This window comes from Aythya ferina, assembly GCF_964211825.1.
Source record: "Aythya ferina genome assembly, chromosome: 2".
Lineage (NCBI taxonomy): Eukaryota > Metazoa > Chordata > Aves > Anseriformes > Anatidae > Aythya > Aythya ferina.
The window spans coordinates 44,636,959-44,655,722 of record NC_140297.1 but is presented as its reverse complement, the minus strand read 5'-3'; the positions used below and the strand labels follow the sequence as shown (position 1 = coordinate 44,655,722).

General features: G+C 41.6%; 1 protein-coding gene across 2 annotated transcripts in view; it reads left to right on the top strand.

The window, feature by feature from the left end:
* The window catches only part of ZNRF2 (zinc and ring finger 2), a 56,604-nt gene that overhangs the window by 24,139 nt on the left and 13,701 nt on the right, over positions 1-18,764 (top strand). The window contains exon 2 of one of the 2 annotated variants that reach the window (XR_014690503.1): positions 5,592-5,698. Coding sequence is in view for 1 of the 2 variants with exons in the window: in XM_084511710.1 (XP_084367836.1) it covers positions 5,592-5,687 (96 nt within the window). In the remaining variant the exon portion in view is untranslated. The remainder of the gene's footprint in view (positions 1-5,591; positions 5,699-18,764) is intronic. The other variant, XM_084511710.1, reaches the window with a different exon arrangement.

Sequence of the window (18,764 nt, the reverse complement as noted above, 5' to 3'; positions counted from 1 at the left end):
GTGTGACAAAAATTTGACTTGACCAGGAGTGTTACTTCAGCAAGAATTTGAATTCTTCCCACCTATTTTTCTGCTGTTCTTACGATCTCGCTTCATAGTCCTTCACGGAGTCGAATATAAAAGGAAGGAGTGGAAGAAGTAGATGCATTGTACAGAAACATAAAATGTTGATGCTATTTGTTTGATATTCGCGTCGGTAGACTTAGAGAATATAGTCTAGATTAAAAAATAAGTAGGTGGATGCAGAAATAGTTTAGAAAAATCTTGTCTCTGTTCTAAGAAAGCAATTCAAGTGGAGTATTGCAGTGGTCCATGCTGGGTTCATTTTTAATCCTCTTGGGAGATACTTTAAAAATGGAATCTAGAGCCAGACTTGTAAGATCTGGAAGCAAAACTGAAATTCATCATTAGTTTTGACATATTAGAAAAATGTTCAGAATTGATTAAAAAGGAGAAATTAAAAGTACTAAACATGTAGGGGTGGTTGTGAGTGGAATGGGACAGCAGTCCAGTGGTTTGTGTACAGGGTGAGTATGTGTACACCTATAAAGGATAAATCCTTCTCTCAACACCTGGTAAAACAGAAAAAGGTGATAAGTAACCATGCATTTCTGCTTAGGACTTCTGGAGGTTTGGCCTGCAAGCTCTGCCCAATTTTTGGCAATCCAATATTAAAATGTCGGACAGAGCCCAGAAGAGAGCTACAGGAATAAAAGTTTTAGATACCAGAGCCTGTAAGGAAAGATTAGAGTAACTGGTTTTGTGCAGGCTAGTGGAAAAAGATGAAGGGTGCATTTCCTAGTTTGAGCATGCTTTTTTTTTTTTTTTTTTTTTTTTTTTTTACGCAAAAGACAGTTACCAGATGTTTGCCATGTCCACTGAACCCATAAGAAGTAATAAGCCTTGTTTTGTAAGTGAAAGCTGCCAAATGAGAGAGAAGGGAAGATTTTTCTCTCTAGGAGTGGCTGTTCAGCATTGCGGGTTGGCTAGGATGGTTGTAAAGTCTTTCACTAGTTGATTTTTCAGGGCAGATTAAATCCTCTAAGTGCATTTACCCAGTTGCCCTGTGTGGGATGAACTCAGTTACCTCTTGACATCCTTTCTAACCACGTTTCTCTGTAAGGTCTTTCCTGTTTATTGGCGAAGGGCATTTTGTTTGATAGGTTTTAGCATCATTATGCAGGCATGATTTGTGACAATACTCTTGCTTACCACCCTGCATACCGTCATATTTACTGGATGCTGTGCTTCCAGACTGTCTGTACTTATTTCTCTGAATGCTGAAGAACAAGTGCAAGCATGTAAGTAACTTTTGTCAGCCTTCTTAATTGCCAAATACATTTTGCAAAAGTGTGTGTATGTAAAGCTTCACTTACAACTTGCTTAAATGTAAACCGAGATGGATTTATCTGTCTTCACTGAAAACACAAGCATACAAAAACTTGACTGCATTCGATATTTATTTGTGAAGGACAGTTAGTTTCATTATACTTTTAGTGTGTTTTTGGTGATGTTCTTGTCATCAATGACATTAACATTGACCAAAAGGACCACCCCCAAAGGTATTCCAGAATAATACCAAAATAGTTTTGCAAAAAAATTGCCCAGGAGTTTGTGTTATTTGTTGGATTTGAGATTTTGTTTTGTGGGATGTGGGAAACAATAGGATTTCTTGGATAACTGTAGGCCCTTTAGCAAAAGATGGCAGTCTGAATAAAGTGATGCATTCAAGAGAAAATGAGAAAGAGAATTCACTTCTGAATATTGAATCCCTTACACAGGTTTAGTTATTTCAAACTTTCTGTGCCATCTTGGAATTTTCTAGTTGCTCTGCTGTAACTTTCTGTTTCTTTCTGTCCTGCCTCTTTTCTTGTAACTGCACTTCTTTCCAGGATTGTGGGTTTGGTTTAAGTAACCTCTTACTTTCGGTATTGTACTCAGGATTGTGAAACTAGGTGATGGAGTCTGAAAGAATTTGCCTCTGGTGTCTCTTAAGCCTGCACTTGCAGAAGTCAGCGAGGTGTCTGTGCGTGCTCAGTTCTTTCCTGCTCTGCAGCTTGGGATTGAGAGGTGACTGAGGTTGGGATGAGAGGTGGCTCATGCTTTTTTATCACGGGCAACGTCCTCTCTGTAATGTGAGAAGGAAGGAGAGCCTTGCAACTATGCGGTGACCCTAATGCAAAGGTGATGGTTGCTTATCTTGGATGAGGATAAGGGATGCCGAGAAACCAGCAACTTCATAAGAGTTGCATTTTTGTCTAGAACTATAGGTCATCTGTTACGCTATCTTTTTGTAGATAGCATTTGATAATTTTTACAGGACACTTAACCTGATGCCACCTCATCCAAGGACTACTTCTACTTTGTCACCCACATATCTGCAAAAGCAGTGTTTATCTGCGAAACCCAGGGAAACAAGTCAAGTAGAGAACAAGTTATTTTTGACCTGTTGCTGATGGTTGAAGTCATGTGGAACTTAAAGTTTATCAGAATTGTTCCTTGAAACTGGTGGTAAAAACAAACATGGGCTATCGATGTTGTTAGCCTGCTGGACAGTGGTACAATAGGGTCTTTGTTCCTGCAGAGCGCTTAATTGTGAACTGGGTCATGAAACTATTGCCTTCTGATTTGAGGTAAGGAAAACACCAAGTTGGTGACAGTGTTGGAAGCTCACTTATCTTTGAAAATACACTTAAAAATAGTGTCTACATTCAAGATAATTTGTTCTTCAGGGCTGCTAAAGGAGTTGGAAATGTTAACATCCTTCACGCAAAACACGCACTGTGCATCTGTTGAGGGAGATGGCTAAGTCCAGGAGCTGGTTATTGCAGCACAACTCTGGGAAGGAATGAGAAGTGGGATTTCACTTGCCTTTGCAAAATGTTTCAGTAGGTGTAGAGAGTTCAAGGCACTTTGTCTGCTGTAATGCTGGTCTCTGGCACTCAGCTGATGCTGGTTGGTGGAAAAACATCTTTTTCCACAAAGAAACCTTTACCACTGGCTGCTAAATTGGTCCGTAAGTCTTAGTTAAGCGTAAGTGGGGTGTTTTTCTGCGTGTTGAATACAGCTACAGCCGTCATCTTCCAAGCCTGCAGTGTCAGGAGGATATTTGTATGTGCTTACCTGTTACCTCAGCTCCTCCTTGACACTGGATACGTCACGAGGTACTCTATTGTCAAAATCTGGGCTGTTTACAAGACTTAAGGACAGGCATATGGTCGAATGAGCACATTCAGCTGAGTACTCCAGTGGGATAACCAATAAAGATTTTTCACAGCTGTCTACCCTTGGGCATGGTTTTAAGGAAAACCCATTTCTTGCTTGCACTGATGAGGGCTGCTGCTATTATTATTATTACATATACACAATCTCTTCCTACTGTTTTATTTGGATTCAAGTCTTCTCTCCCCACGTCCCTGGGATAGGTACCTTTTTAATACCACTGTTAACTTCAGAAGTGGTTGTAGAGACCTAGTGGTGGTTTTCCCTGCCCCTGCCACTCCCAACTAGACGTGTTGGTGACCCTGGGGAATAGCTTGAAGAGTTCTGTCCAGAAAGCAGAGGTGACTTGTAAATGACTGCCCCAGCACTCAACTAGCCATGAACATAATTGCTAACGTGCTGTAACGCAAACGCTCCCTTCTGGCATGGTCTGCAGCGTGTAAGGAAGTTATGTGCCTTTTTACATCAAAATATGTTGTCAGTTGTGCCCACTAGGAGCGTATAAATAAGAATAAGGCACGGGTATTGGTAGGTTTTTGGACTGTGACTAGACTTGAGAATAATCAGCTGCATTTGGCTGATAATGGCTGAGAGAGAACTTCCCCCTAGCCCAGTTTTTGGAGAAAACCATAACGAAACGGCTTCAGGTGGTTTGGGGTGTTTGGAGGACCGAGATACTAATTTAGATTTTAGTCATGTGGAGATGCAGCCTGCGGGAAAGAGGTTACGTGGTGGCTGAAGGGTCACTGACAGAGCCTCCTCCAAGTAAATGAATCCTCCCAACCTGTTCTTCAAAATACACGTTTGGTTGTTTTGTGCTTATTAATCCGTGGGTGTAACCGTGACTAGTAACCATGTGGGTTTGGGAGGGATGTCAAAAAAGGAGAGAGGAGCAATATTTAAAATAAAGTGCAAGACTGGAACAAGAGCAAGCAGATATGAAGCACTCGTAGCTAAAATGGGAAGAATCAGAGCTGTACTTTATCTCAGGAAGTGGTTTCCAGTGTACACGTTCAGTTGCTGCTCCGAGTTCCCCATGTGTGCTACCAGCTGTCTGGTTTCACTTGCTTCCTATTAGCTGTAGAAAAAAAAACAACAACTGTTGCCTCCACAAATTCAGTGCGTTTCTTCAAGTGCTAATGCTTCAGGGCTGGTTGCTTGATCTACCTCTGGATAATAATTACCAGAAAAGATCAAAATTCTCAGGCATCAGTAACTTGAAAGTGCAACATCGAGTCACTCGATACCCTTGGCTGACTCAATTCATCATGAGCTCCTGAGGTTGGAGGTACAAAAGCAAGGGACAGCAAAGTAAAGACAATGGGAGCAGGCTGGGATGTGGATACTGGAGGTGCAATGTCCACTTGCACACGCCTGTGTCATTCCTTTCCTACGGTGCCAATGAAAGAGTTGGCATTGAGCACGGATTTTGAATATTTTTAAGTAGATATTTATGCTCCGTGTTGTCCTGTAGGCGTGTGTCTTAACAGCTCTTCTGCATCAAGATCCCTGTTGGGTGGCTTTTTGTCTCTCACTTGCACGTTAATTACTCAGCAGATCCAAATCAGCCTACCACTCAGACTTTTCTGTGGATCCTAAAACTTGTCCAACCAATCTTGTCCTCTTAACTGGAAGACATGGTAATGACATAAATTAAAGCATTAAGTAGTTTTGTCATGGACTATTATGCAGTTGCATCACAATCCAGACTGTCTTAATTATTCTTTATCCCGCGTTGCCTCAGGCTGTGACCTCACAAGCTAAACAAGGTCAAGCTTGGCTAGGATGAGAGAAGTCAAACAAATTCGGTGCTACAGGAAATATCAGTGATTCAGTAGGTGAGGCGACACCCCTGAGTTAATGTTGTGCCCCAGACTGGCGTAGGATGCTGCAGCTTGCCTGATGAGATGTAAAACTGAGATCCTTTGTTAACTTTTCAACGCTGTTCCTGGGAAAAGCGATGCTGTTAATTCAGAGCTCCTGCCCAGGTTCAGATTTTAATGATTACGTGCTCCCTACTTTTCTAATTTCTGTTTTGGTAGAGCCGTGTTATCCTCTCTCTCCTGTCTTAAACTGCTCTTGAGGTTGTTGTGAAACTTTACATTCCAGAGGTGGTGACATGTTCACACTTGGCAACAGATCCATCTGCAGAAACAATGGTCCATTCTGAGGTCTTTTGAAATCAAGAGAATTATATTCATGGAAGAAAAGTCAGGTCAACACTGAAAAGCTGCCAGATTTATTTATTTATTTGTTTTTATTATTATTATTTTTGCTTTGAATGTGTGGAGAATGTTGTTTTGGCTTAAATGTGGATATTGGCTACGTGGTCAAGTGTACTCACGCTTACATGTTTTTGTTTTTCATAGGATTCAAGTGCCCTGTATGTTCAAAATTTGTATCTTCTGATGAAATGGATTTACACCTTGTGATGTGTTTGACAAAACCAAGGATAACCTACAATGGTAAGAAAGAAGTAAGCTGATAATTTCTTCATTTTAAACGTTAGAGTGATGATAATTATTTATTTAGTAAGATATTCAGGTAACTAATCCAATGGACTTAGAAGTGGTGTGTTTTTTTTTTTTTTGGCTTGTAGTAAACTTTTTCAAAATAATTTCTAAGAACCTTGTCTTTTTTTTAACGTTGTATGCCAGTATAATTTATGCTGTTGACTCATACTACAAATGTAAAATTATCCTAATCTGAGTATGTTTTATTCTGTTTTTGATCACAAGGTCATACGCTAGTCATTGTCCAGTTAGTGTCCAACTGAGATATGTGTAGCTTAAACAACCTCTCATCTAATGGCATTGAGTGATCAGAAAGATCAAGCCAGTCTCTTACTGGGGCCATTGCTAAAAACTGTTATTGATGCATCATATACTTAGTCAAAAAAGTGGCCTTTTCTTGAAGGAGCTGAGGAACTGCCTATTGTTTACGTGATAGGCATAAGGACTGCTAGATAAGGTCTTCAAACCTTCAGTCTTTGTGGGTTTAGCAAGACTTTTCCCAGTGTCAAATGAATCAACCGTGGTAGCTCTGTTCTCATACCACTAAGCTCTCCTTGTAAGCAGCCTGTGATGCAAGACAAACAGAACTTTTGCCACTTTGGGGATCAAACCCTTCTGTCGCTGTGGTTTAGGCTAACACTCAGCTCTATGTGAGAGGTTAGAAGGAAACTGAGAGGGAGTCAGACTCATTTTGGAAGTGCACAGCAAAAAGTTGAGAGGCAATGGTCACAATTTGCAGCAAGAATAATTCAGATTCGATGTAAGGTAGAAAGTCCTCGTAATGAGGATGGTCCAACACAGTAGCAAGTGTCCAGAGAGGCTGTGCAACCTCATCAGAAAGAGACTGGGTAAGGCCCTGAGCAACTTAGACTAAGTCGGTCCAGTTTTGAATGAGGGACCAGAAGACCTCCAGAGGTCCCTTCCAACTTAAGTTAATGTCTAAATAACTGGTAGTGTTATGGACTCTTTGTGGTCTCTCTTCTATTATGGTATTCTATGCTGAATTTTGTCTTGGAAGAAGTCTTAAAAGATAGTAGGACCCATCTTACTCTTTGTCTGGATAGCAATAAGGCATCAGGGTTACAGGAACAGTGTTAATTGCAAAAATAATGTGAAATCATATACCAGCAGTTGTGAAATCCATTTCAAAGCACACTACTCAGGTAAAATATATATATTTTTTTTCTCCTGGTGTTGCACCATATATTTGAGAAGGTTGACTTTACCTAGCAGAGGATTTTTTTTTTTCTTTTTGTTCTGGTATTTTTGTTTTGTTTTTGTCTTTTAAATTAGGACGAAGCAGTTTCCAAGGTGGGTCTTTAGGGTTCTGTGTACTGTGAGCTGCTGAGCATAAGAGAGAAGTGGGCTAGTCAGCCCAGTAAGGGAGAAGTAAAGCACTTGGGATCAGTTTGGGTGGAGCAGAAGGTGGCAAGCTGGCAGAGAGCAAGCTCTGGCTGTAATCCAGCTGGTGGGATGTGCACAAATTACAAGCTGACAGACTGAGATCCTATGCTCCTGCTGCTTCCTATATGTATGTACGAGCACATTCAGCTGACTTACTTTTTTTCAAGGAAATAGCAATCACATAACACAACCTCTCAGTGGTGTTTGTGACGTTCATTTGTATTGCAGTGGTGCCATATTCAAACTTTTTTTTTTTCCTCTGCATTGTCTCTCCCAGCTGGTATGTTGTTAATTGGAGCTCTTTTGGGCCATCTCATTACTTTTGTACAGTCCCTTCAGCAAAAAAACAAACAAACAAAAAAAAACTTCCCTGTAAATGAGCACAAATAAAAACCCCTGTGTGGCCCATGAAGCCACTCTCTTGATAATTTGCAACACAACAAAAGCAGTTGTGGACAATGCAATGTAAGGTATTACCTGAATCATGTAATTTGTCAAATTAGGAGCGTGTCTACAGCGTACAGAGCCTCGGATGCTCGTTCTAGGAAGTGGTTATAGAAGCTTGAAAGGAGAAAACTACTAAATTGCAGAAATTGGTTTGAGAGAGACACTTACCTGGAATTACGGTCTCATTCTCATAAAACCTTAATAGAAGTGTGCATTAATCCTTTTGACGGCAGCTGGTTAGCTCCTAGAGTTGTGGACTGAATCTTAAATTAGAGAATATAGTTGGTTACTTAAAGTACTGCAGCACAGAGAAATTGAGGATATGGCTTCAGCGTTGTGCACCACTTCGTAGTTACTTTGTAGTATGATTGTGATACATTTAATGAGGCTAATGAAAGAGGATTAACTAGCAGATCAATAACTTGACTGAATGCTGCTGTAATTACAGGCCCAGAATTGCACACGGGTGTCTAGATGCATACATTTCTCCTGTATTTTTGCTGTTTGCTAGGATGAGATCAGTAAGCTATAAGAAGGGCATCTCAAGTTTTGCTTTAGAGAAAAAAAAAAAAAAAGATGCTGCTATCAACTCTTGATACCTCTTGAACTTTTGATCTTCTTTTACCTACTTTTTCTCTCTACATTTACGTTGCAAGTAGTTGAAAGGAACCTTAGACTTGCAAGCGGTGGGATGTTTAAAAGTTAGGTGGTTGGGCTGAACTGTGCATATATCGAATTCTGTTTTGGATATGTTTCCTCGTGATACTGTGACTGTTTGAAGATTAGCTCTTTCTAGGAAATGTCGGGAGCAAATTGTACCTATTGTGGGATTCTGAGAAGACGAGCATTCTTTCTTCTCAATGGGAGTCTAAGGCTTTCTGAAAAATGGTGTAAGACTGTTGTGATTAGAAAGTTTTGTTTGTTTGTTTATGAAAGTCCTCCCAGGCAATGTCTAACTGCTTTCTGAACTACCTTTGTGCATTGCCTTTGGGCAGAAGGAAGGGCCAGTGCACTGCAGTCTGTGGCAGCTGCCTGATTTACACGTGTTTCCTGAAAGGCACTGGTCACAAACTTGTCCCAGTTGTGTGCTACAAGTTGTGCTGATTTTCATAGAAGTAAATCAGTACGTTTTATTAGCCTTATTCTTTTTAAAATCATGTGATTTGCCTCCAACAGAGATCTCATTGCTTACACAGTTGGGCCTGTCAAAAGGGCTCTTTCTTTTTTCTATGGAACTTTGTTCCAAGTATCTTCAACTACTTGTGGTGTGCAGCCATGAACCAGTATATAGTCATTTTGATACAAAAGCTGTTTAAATGAACTGAATTGTGCAAATTCTGTGGTGTTTGCTGTTACTGTCTTACATAGTCTTGCTTTTTTTAGCCATTAAGGACACCCTTCATACCGTTACTTGCTGAGTCGCCAAGGAGCCTGAATAGGTCCTGTGCACTTGCTAGCCACGGGCTGCTGAAAGCCAGTTTTGTGGAGAAAGTGTGTTTCTTGGTAGTCAGCCTGTTTTTTGGATGTTTTTTGAAAACCATTGCTAAACTAAATACTCTACAGCAACACCAATTTCGTTCATCATCTTCAGTGTGTTCGGTGAGGCCCCTGTCACCAGGTCTTTCCAATTTGCAATGGTGAGTGGCACACAGGGCCCACTGGAGGCCGACTCTCCCAAAGATGCTGCTCACGGAGCCGTGGTATGTTTTGGCCAGGCAGAGCCCTTCTCTCAAGCAGGGCTTGGTGCTTTGGAAGCAACTTGCTTGGCCTCCTTGCTGTTGGGTCAGTCTACATAAATACCAACTGCTGAACAGCAGAAGATCAGGCTTACGTGGCGAACTTCGAATGCAATTATTGTTCAGTTTGTGTTTTTACAGTACTGATGCATTTTTTCATTGGAAGATGTTTAAAAAGACCCGAGAAGACACAATTGAGAGAGCTGCTTGGGACTCGAGGCAAACTACTTTTAGAGGGCCTGCAACTAAGGCACCAGTTCCTTCTGAAGAAACCTCGCAGCTGGTTGTGTCTGAAGTAATTCTGTTTGTCTTCTCGCCATGCCTTTGTTTGCCTCTCGGAACACTTTGTAAGACTTTATTATTATTATTGAAGGGCCTCTCTGACAGCAGGGCCCAGCAGCCTGGCGGCCGGCCAGCTGGGGAAGCCAGTGACCCCGTGGAGCCGGGGAGAGCCAGTCGGCTCGCTGCACTGCTTGGCTGGCTCGGTGAGCCGGCCTCTCCTCTCTCCAAAGTTTTTGATTGAAGTAGCACATTCCTGCGGAATATTTTGGGTTTCAGCAAGTCAGCACTTCGCGTCGGAGCGTCGTCCTGCTGGAAGCTTTCTGAACGGGCCTCCGGGAAGCTTTGACATCGGGGCTGCTCCCGCTCAGGCCGCCTTGCCTTCAATTCAAATACGGCAGTGGGTCTGGTTAGGGGCCAACATACTGAGCGAGGCAAGTTTCCTGGAGAAAAAACTTTTGCTTGTCTAATTTCAGAAAGTTAATATTACATCTTGCAGCGAGTGTGTGAGCTGTTAGAGGAGTTTTCCTTCCTCAAGGTAACCACTTCGCAATTTTTTTTTAATTACAATAAGTGAAATTTTGAGCCCTCACAACAAAAAAGAGCAGGGGATCAAACATCATATACAGCACTGATTACATATATGGTTTATTTTTAAAGTTTATTCAGCTCTGTTTTGAGTGGAAGATTAGAACGTGGCAAAACTGTTGCAGACAGAACATTGAAAATGAAGGTAGGTGTACTGGAAGGAAGACAAGAGTGAAACTCGACGTGCTTTTCTTGTTCAGCAACATACTTTGTCTTTAAGGGTGTTTGAATCCAGTACCAGGCACAGCCAGCCAAATATTTCGGTGCCGACTAACTGAACTCAAGGTGACTTGAACCGCAGCAGTGCTCAAGCTCCAGCAGTGCTCTGATGTAGATTAGTAAGGAAGCAAAGCAGGGTTTTGTCACGAGGGTGTAAATACTCTGTTAATTCTAAATCAGTTCAAAAAGAGAAGTGGTCGCACTGTATGTTTGGTGACACCGAGGCCTGCGTGCGAGTTTCAGAGTCAGGAAATGGCATCTGTCTGAGCAATGATCCTGCTGTAGAAGTTCTCAAAATCTAAATGACAACTACAGCATGTGCATTTCGATGCATAAAGGACCCAAAGGACTGCACAAAAATATTTTTGAGACATGCTTTGTGAATGGGACTGACCTGTTTTTTTTTCCAGCACAAGTTGTAAGCTTATTTGATTTGTGGCTGTTTTGAAATCTTTGGGCCAAGCTACTTTTGTCAGAACTTAGTTTATATTGCTCAGTGGAAGGGAAGTGCACCACAGCCTGGCATCTGGACCACTGAGATCTGTGATGCTGGTAGTTATCCCCACTGCAGTGACTTAATTTCCTTGATCACTTCTGTTCACTAAAAAGGGGAGAGTGGTGTTTTACTCAGCAGGGCTGATGCCATTACCTGTCTTGACTGACGCACTCAAAACTTCGTTTTCTTCATGCTGAAGAGAATTACTAATCTCAAGTTCACTTCTCTTCTAGGATTCCTGAGACCATACCCTAAAAGACCTTGCAAAAGGGCATCTTGCCAGTCTGCCAGGAAAAGCTTAAGCCTTCCTCCTTGTCCTCATCCTTTAATAGGACTAGACTTTCAGCAAAGCAGTACAAAATAATACCAAGGCAAAGCAGTTCTTTCGTTCCGCTTCACATGAGATACAGGATTCTCCTTAGAAATTTTCAGTTCTCCTGTTTTGGAGTTTAACAAGGTTATTGACCAAGAGTTTCTAGCTTCTTGCTCTGCCCTAGGTGGTTCTGCATTCTGTCCTCAGGGGTGCTGTGTGACAGGGGAAGAGCATACCCTGCAGGATAATTTAACACGTAAACAGACACTTAGCCTGGGCCTGCAGTTATATAGTGACATTTCCTTCTGTTTTGATCTTGTGTACCCATGAAAACCCTCCAGATTATGTAGGAGGTTCATTCAGTTTCCCTAATGCTTTAAAACTGTTTTCCAATGTATTTCTTAAAAATAACTTGCACTGCTGAACATCTGTTGGACTTGGAGATTTTGTTTAATGTGCCAGCAGAGGAGCATTACTATTGTAAATAAAAGTTTAATCTCAGACATTTGCACAGCTGTTACTCTGTGAATTGGTATAACATCAACTCGGCATTTCATAGCTTGTCGTGCAAATCATTGTCACAATTTCAGGGAGGGAAACTGTGTTTGAAGAGCTTGATTGAAGTATATTGACTAGTTTGCCCTTCATCCCTTTAGGAACTGTTTAACGTTTCAGCAAGGAGAAAAATTCCACTGATTTTCACCAGTGTAGGCTGTGGGTAGCTACTCATTCAAACCAGACTGCCAAGAAGAAGAGGCAACTCTAGCTCTTCTTCCCTTTTATTCAGTAAAGCTGTATTTCCTTCCAACCATACCAAATCACTTTCAACAGGTTTTGGTGCCCCATGCAAAACCAGCCTGTTACAGTTAGGGTTTGCTGGGGAGAAGGTTTTTTATTTTAAAGAGTAGTGGTGAGAAATGTCTCTAAATAAAGCCACGTTCAAGCAGCAGTGTGGACCTGGCTCCTAAAGGAGGTGGGACATGCTTCTGTGACCCCATTTGAGCCTCAGTCAGTGATGAAGTGGGTCAGTCTGTGATAGTGTGGAGTTGGAGCCTTTTCAGAGGCCGCAGTCTCTAATCTTTCCTCCGCACCCACAAACTGTCAACCCTTTGCTACCAGGAAAAAAAGTTGTGTATCTCTCATGGCGTGGCTGTGAAGGAGGCTCCTGAAATGGGAACACAGTGTAACTGAGAGAAAAGGGCCTCAAATGTCTGGAGCAGTTCTCAGAGCTGCAAACTGGCCCTATTTATCTTGGTAAGATACAATCTTTGGAGGCTTAGTGGTGGTGGCGGTGGCTTAGATACCAGCATTGCTCATTACCTTGTGCTTCCCTTTCTCTTACACAAAGAACAGGTTTGTAAAGCAGCTATGACACCTCATTTTCCTGGTGCAGTTTGGGGACGCTCAACAGATTATGCTAAATTTTCTTGCTATGATGAATTCGAGTCAACGTGTTTGCATCCTACCGAGGAGCATGCAACTTTGGGACATCGGACATCACGTCCATTCATCTTTTAAACTTTTCTCTGGTTTGTTGTGAACGGGACTGGCTCTTTTTAATGAACCTTTGGAGAGCAGGGTATTTTGGTGGGTGATTCTCTGCATACTTGCCCTTGAGCCAGGCCTAAATCTGCCAGACAGTTCTTCCTGCGACGGAGCCATCACAAATCACTCTTGGCCAACCTAGCTGTAATGTCACCTCATACTTCAGCTCCTGAGGGTGAGACAACAATTTTTTTTTCTCAGTACATTGGAATCGCCATTACATAAATGCACACATGTGCCATGGGAATATTTTCTATGCAGCCCTGGATAAATACAGTAAAGCTTTTGACAACTGTAGAACAAGCCTGATTGTTTTCTGAAAGAAGGAGGGAAAACAGGATCATTCATGTGCTGAATAGCTCAAGTTGTTTCTTTTCCTTACTTCTAATCTGAGATGCTGCTCTTGTCTTGCTTCGGTACCGACAGCGCTGCTGAAGTCAAATGACAATGGTTCTTGTCCTAGAAAATCATAGATACACCTGTGAACTGGTGCTGCAGAGGAGAGCTGCAGGTGAGGAAAGGAGCGATTCAGCTCAGGTTAGGACTCGCTCTGTTCTTCTGCATGTCATTGTGCTGCTGTTATATAAAGGCAGTGCGGTGCTGCGTGCCGCAGAGAGCCGAGCAGCAGTTTGGTTTGCTCCGTAGCAAACGCTCACGGTGCTGTGACTCTGCACCATGTGATCCGGGCAGATAGGAGCTACCTTCCCTGTCTTACGCTTAATCAGTCTTTAGCTTTGAGAGGTCATTCGGAGGATGTCATAAATCGTGTCTGCAACTGCTGCAGTCTTGTGACTGCTGGGAATTTAGCTTCGGGGAAAATAATGTTCCTAGTTTTGAATAGTAATTCTGCAGCCTTTAAGTCTGATGCCTCTAAAACCTTGAGATTTTACTTGTTTGTTAGTAGCAAACGGACTTATGTTCTGTAGCTGCTCTGCAGAAACCATACCCTTGAAAACACACATCTTTCCCTAACCTTAGAGAGTATGTTTCATTGGCTGGATTTTGAAATAAAATGTACTTTAAGTCTTAGGTTTTTAAAAAATAAATGCCAAACGGCATTGCACTGAGTGGTCTTTGTAGGAATTTCACAGTGTTTCCTTCCCAAATTTCCATTCACTTTTGCAGGAACTAGGACAGATGACTTGCAGATCAGGATTTTTTTTTTTTTTTTTTTCTAAGGAAATGCAAAGCAATAAGCAGCATTCCCTCCTTGCTCAAAAACTGCCCCAAGGGCAGATCAATTGCAAATATAGCCTGAAATACCATTTGTAAGGTTTCTTTGGTTTTGTTTTGTTTTTGTTTGTTTTGTTTCGTCATTGTTGTTATTTTTGTTTTTCCTTCAGATTAAAATCTTGCTTTAAAACTTGCTACCCTTTAGTTATTTAAATAGTCTTGCGCTTCTGACTTGCAGACTCAAAATGCTAAAGGAATTTCGTACAATTTTTGCAGGGGGGTTCAGTGGTAGAGCAAGCCTAGCTCTTCCAAAACAAGCTGAACGAAAACACAGTGTGCTAGAGTACTCTCACGTCTAAGATGGGGATGATTGTCACTGCTTACTTAACAGAGAAAAATTTACCAGAGTCAGGTGTTTGTAGCAAAATCCAGTGATTCTAGACCAGCTTGTAAGTTGTCTATTGACAGTGACTGATCGTATACTGACAGAGCTACCGAGCTGCAAAGGCCGGAGGAACCTTCTCACTCTCTGAAGTTTGTGTCACCGTCTCTTCTGTGGCCGCAGATTTTTGCAGCTGCAAAGTAACCCTAAATTCTACCGCACAGGAAAAACTTCACTTAGGTTTGGTGGTGAGCTACGTTAACAGTTATGAAACCTTGTTAAAATTTCTTCATAAACACCTTAGGGTGGCTTCCATTTTAACCCCGCGCCAATGCCTGTCTGAAACTGAAAGCCACGTCAAACTTTAATCAGTTTTACTGCTTTCCTCATCCCCTATTTTCTTGTGCAAAGTCTAGGTAGCCTTTGTGTATAGTGCTAGGTAATGGATAACCTTCATGTGACTAAGCAATAATGTAGGATTCAGTGATAAGTTCTTAGCCCATAAACAATGCTCATTTGCTTGGGGGCGGGGAGATGGGGGGAAGGAATCGTTTGATTAATGTTTTTATCTTTTTCCCTCCTGTTCTAAGCAATCTGTTTTGATCTATGGCTTTATTAGCTGAAACACCGTGTTGTCGTATCAGTGCCCAATAGCTTTGATAGGCTGGAGATTTAAAAATGAGGAGAGAAATAAAACTTCAATACGGCCGTAGAAGTGCACTGCCAGATTGTCTGTGGAAAGCTGAACAAATGTTGGGGACTTGTCTTCGGGGACTTCTTTTTTTTAAATCCATCTCCTGGGTTAATCATCTTGTGTTATTATTAGGAATGATCGTGACTGATGAACGCTGAAATTATGTTTCTTTTATTTGACTTAATTACCAGGATCTAGAAGTTGATGCTGCTTGCTTTAGAAAGTAAAGGAAGGTTGTTGGAGGTAAACACCCCCACACTCCGTACCTTACTGGGACAGTAAAATCCTATAGGTACTTGCTAGCACCAGAAACACCATATTCTCTGTGCTTGCTGGAATAAATTGTTTTACTGGTTTATGGGTTACTGTAGAGCAGAAAAATTGAGATAACTTTGAAAACTGACTCAATATTTGATGTTATCGGAAGTTTTTGCATTCAGATGTGTTCTGGGATCCATCTCTGTAGCAAAGCTAATTGCATTTAAAATAGGAATAGCTCGTAAAAAGCAGTCTGTCTGCTGTGATCAGGAAAGGAAAACAAGAGAAAATTATGCAGTGATTACATCCCTGTCCTGTGTGTGCACATTGATACCAGACATGCAATTTTTGCTTGGAGGAGACTGATCTAGACCCTGCTGGGCATGGCACCCTGTCGACCTAGCACCTGGCACTAGGGTTAATAAACCAGAATTTATGCACGCTGAGTTTTGGCACCAGCATTTTCATCGTGTGGAGCTCAGTAGCGCATCGTATCCTCCCTAAGAATAGCATCTTAGTCAGACGTGCCTGGTTTTTCTCCCCTCTTCTTGTTTTGATCTTTGGCTCACGGCTTCATCCTTCGTGCCATCTTCCTGAGTGCTCCCTGTGCATTCATTTTGCATCAGATCAAACCAACCCCCATCCCAAGCTTGCAAAGAAATGAGCCAGTTGTTTGGCCACCGTGAAAGGACGGGAGAAAAGAGCTGGGAAAATTCAGTGTGATCAGGGCATCTGTAGGAAGACTGGAATAAGAACCAGAGAAAGAACAAAGCGAACAAGACACTGAATCAAATCCTACAGCTGACTTCAAAACAAGTCACCATTAAGGTAACCCATGCTGCCCAGAGTAAAAGGACAGCTCACTACAGCTGGGCTTCATTCTCTCTGCTCTCCAGAGAAACTGTTCTCATATCCTTTCCTTCTATAAAAGTTTCTAATCTGCCTGCTTTACCTGTGTTGTGGTAAATGAGAATTCTCATAGGTACCTTTCATTAAGCTAGCAGGTCCCCATCAACGCTCTCATTTTCTTACAGATCATTACTAGAATGAAACTTCCAAGTTGCTTTGTAATGATTTTCTTTTTTTTTTTTTTTTCTTTCTTTCTTTCTTTTTTGTCTGGCTTCTGACCATAGTTTGTTTCATTGACAATGAATGGCTGGAACCTCACTGTTTGGAAAAAAATCACTTCTGTAGTCATTTTAGTCTCCTTTCATGCTGGGGAAAAATAAGCTTAAAGTCACTTTTAAAAGCTGCCAAGGCAAGAGGGATTTCCCAGCCTTAGTGGGGATCCTTTTGTACAGTCACAGCAACGTCTTGCATTTGCCAGATCTTTGCCAGTTCAGACCTTTCCTTCAGTTTGATCAGAGACAGTCAACTTCTGTAGTACCTATCTTGCCATATCCACACTCTGTTTCCCTCTCCTAGTCTTTGTGAGCCTTCTTGGCAATAGCATCCGTTCTTGATATGGTAAAGTTGCTTGCTTTAACAGACTCCAGCATCATAGTTAAGTCTTCCTTCTGACCATTAAGCTGTTTGCAGAGAACTGTCTCTGCATGACAGGAATTATTTCCCCCTCCTCCTGCCCACAGCGGTATCTTTTCCTTGTTGTATCTAATTTCCACATGACTTCCTACAAGAAGATGCTTCTGTAGATGCTTCTCTACTGCTCTGGGTTTTATGCCTGGTTGGTTGTGGTGGTTTTTGGTTTGTTTATTTTTATTAACTTTGCTAAAGAAGTTATCTTTGCAGAAAGCAAACTACACTACAGAATTCTCTCATTTCTTGCCTCTTGCTCTAGCAGGAGCCATACAGTTCAGCCACTTTTGGACTGGATCTCTGGATTGCAATCCCTACTTCTCAACAGACCTGAATTCATTTTGCACCTGTCAGCAGTTTCTTAGCGCTGGTACAAATAGTCAAGGATGTATAAGTAGGCCTTAAATATTTTTCTTTGATTTATTCCTCAAAGATAAGCAGCATTGTGCACCAAAGAATAAAAATGATAAAAGATCTGCATGCGTGGATTTCGCAGTGATGCTCTTTCTTGCCCACATCTGTAAGTTTAATTCATCCCAAGTAACTCCCAGCTATATAAGAATCCTTTCTAACTGCTGCAGACTCGTTGTCTGTCAGCAGTACGTGCTGGTTGCCTCTGGCCACTTACTCAACCACTCCTTTTTGTAGCATATTTGTGGTATATGATCCTCTTTGATAGTAAACTCAGCCTTGAGAAGTGTAAATCATTCTTATGCAGTGGAGCCAGGGAGAGGGGAATACTCCAGTGATAGCTCTTCACGCTGTTTCCTAAGGAGTCTCATTTTTGCTGCTTTCTCATTTCTTGTGGGTTTGCCCCTTTACATGCTACTTTTGATTTAACTCCTGACAAGACCGATACAAGATTAATAACTTCTAGCTTGAGAGATCATGTGGTTTAAAAAAAAAAAAAAAAACACCAAAAAAAAACACAGCCTAAAGGCAGCTTCCCTGTTCCATGAGCTGCCATAAAGAAGTTTTTGTTTCAAAATGGTGAGTGCCTGGACACAGCATTGATGATGAAGTTGTACCTTGGGGCACTAGTTTAGTACTGCTATGTTCAAGGCTTTTTCACTCAATCCCCTACTGGTGAGAAATATTTAGAATTATTTTTTATCTCTCAAGAATAGCGTTTCTGAAGGGAGGGGGAAGTTCTGGGACAAACACGGCATCCCAAGGAAGGCTGTTCAAGAAGTTACCCCTTGATTCAGTCGAAACATAAGGATGCATCAGTTCAGTTGCAATGGAGATGGTGTAGGATGGGTAAGTTTGGCACAAAGTCTTCTTACATCACTCTGGAAGACAAGGCTGTTTGTGGTTCTGTTGTGAACAGGTACCTGTATCTAGACAAAAATTTGGAAGTGTAAAGACACAGTACTTAAAAATGTGGTGAACAGAACTTGTCATTAGAAGTTAGCACAAGAGGAGAAGGCTGTTTAGCTATCCTGAGATGATTTAATGTTCAAGGACATCAAACTGCGAGCAGACTGATTACGTACAAGTTGGAAAGACTATAGATTAAGCAGATCTTTCAGAGTCAATCAGATAATTGTCTCCACTGTCTCCAGAGCAAATCTTGAATCACTGTGGAAAAGCAGAGTCACTCTGGCAATAAATCTCAAGACAGGAGCACAAGGCATTTCATGTCCAATCAGGCTAATAAAATTTAACCTGTGTGAGTATCTATTTCACCATAATATTCTCTGCCAAAAGCATAAATATGGTTTGAGAAAGCTGGTACACTGATCATCATAGCTTAGGAGTAAGTGGTTACGATGTAGTTGTTTGGTGTTGAGGAGCTTTATTTCCCAGACGACTTGGCCTTTGTTCAAAGCCTAGCTCTGCATCATGAGTCCTGGGGTGCAAACATGTTAATTTGATGTTGTCTGAAAGCTGTATCACTTGTGACTTGAAGGGTTGTTTTTTTTGTAGTACGGTAGCTTGTATTGAGACCACATCTCT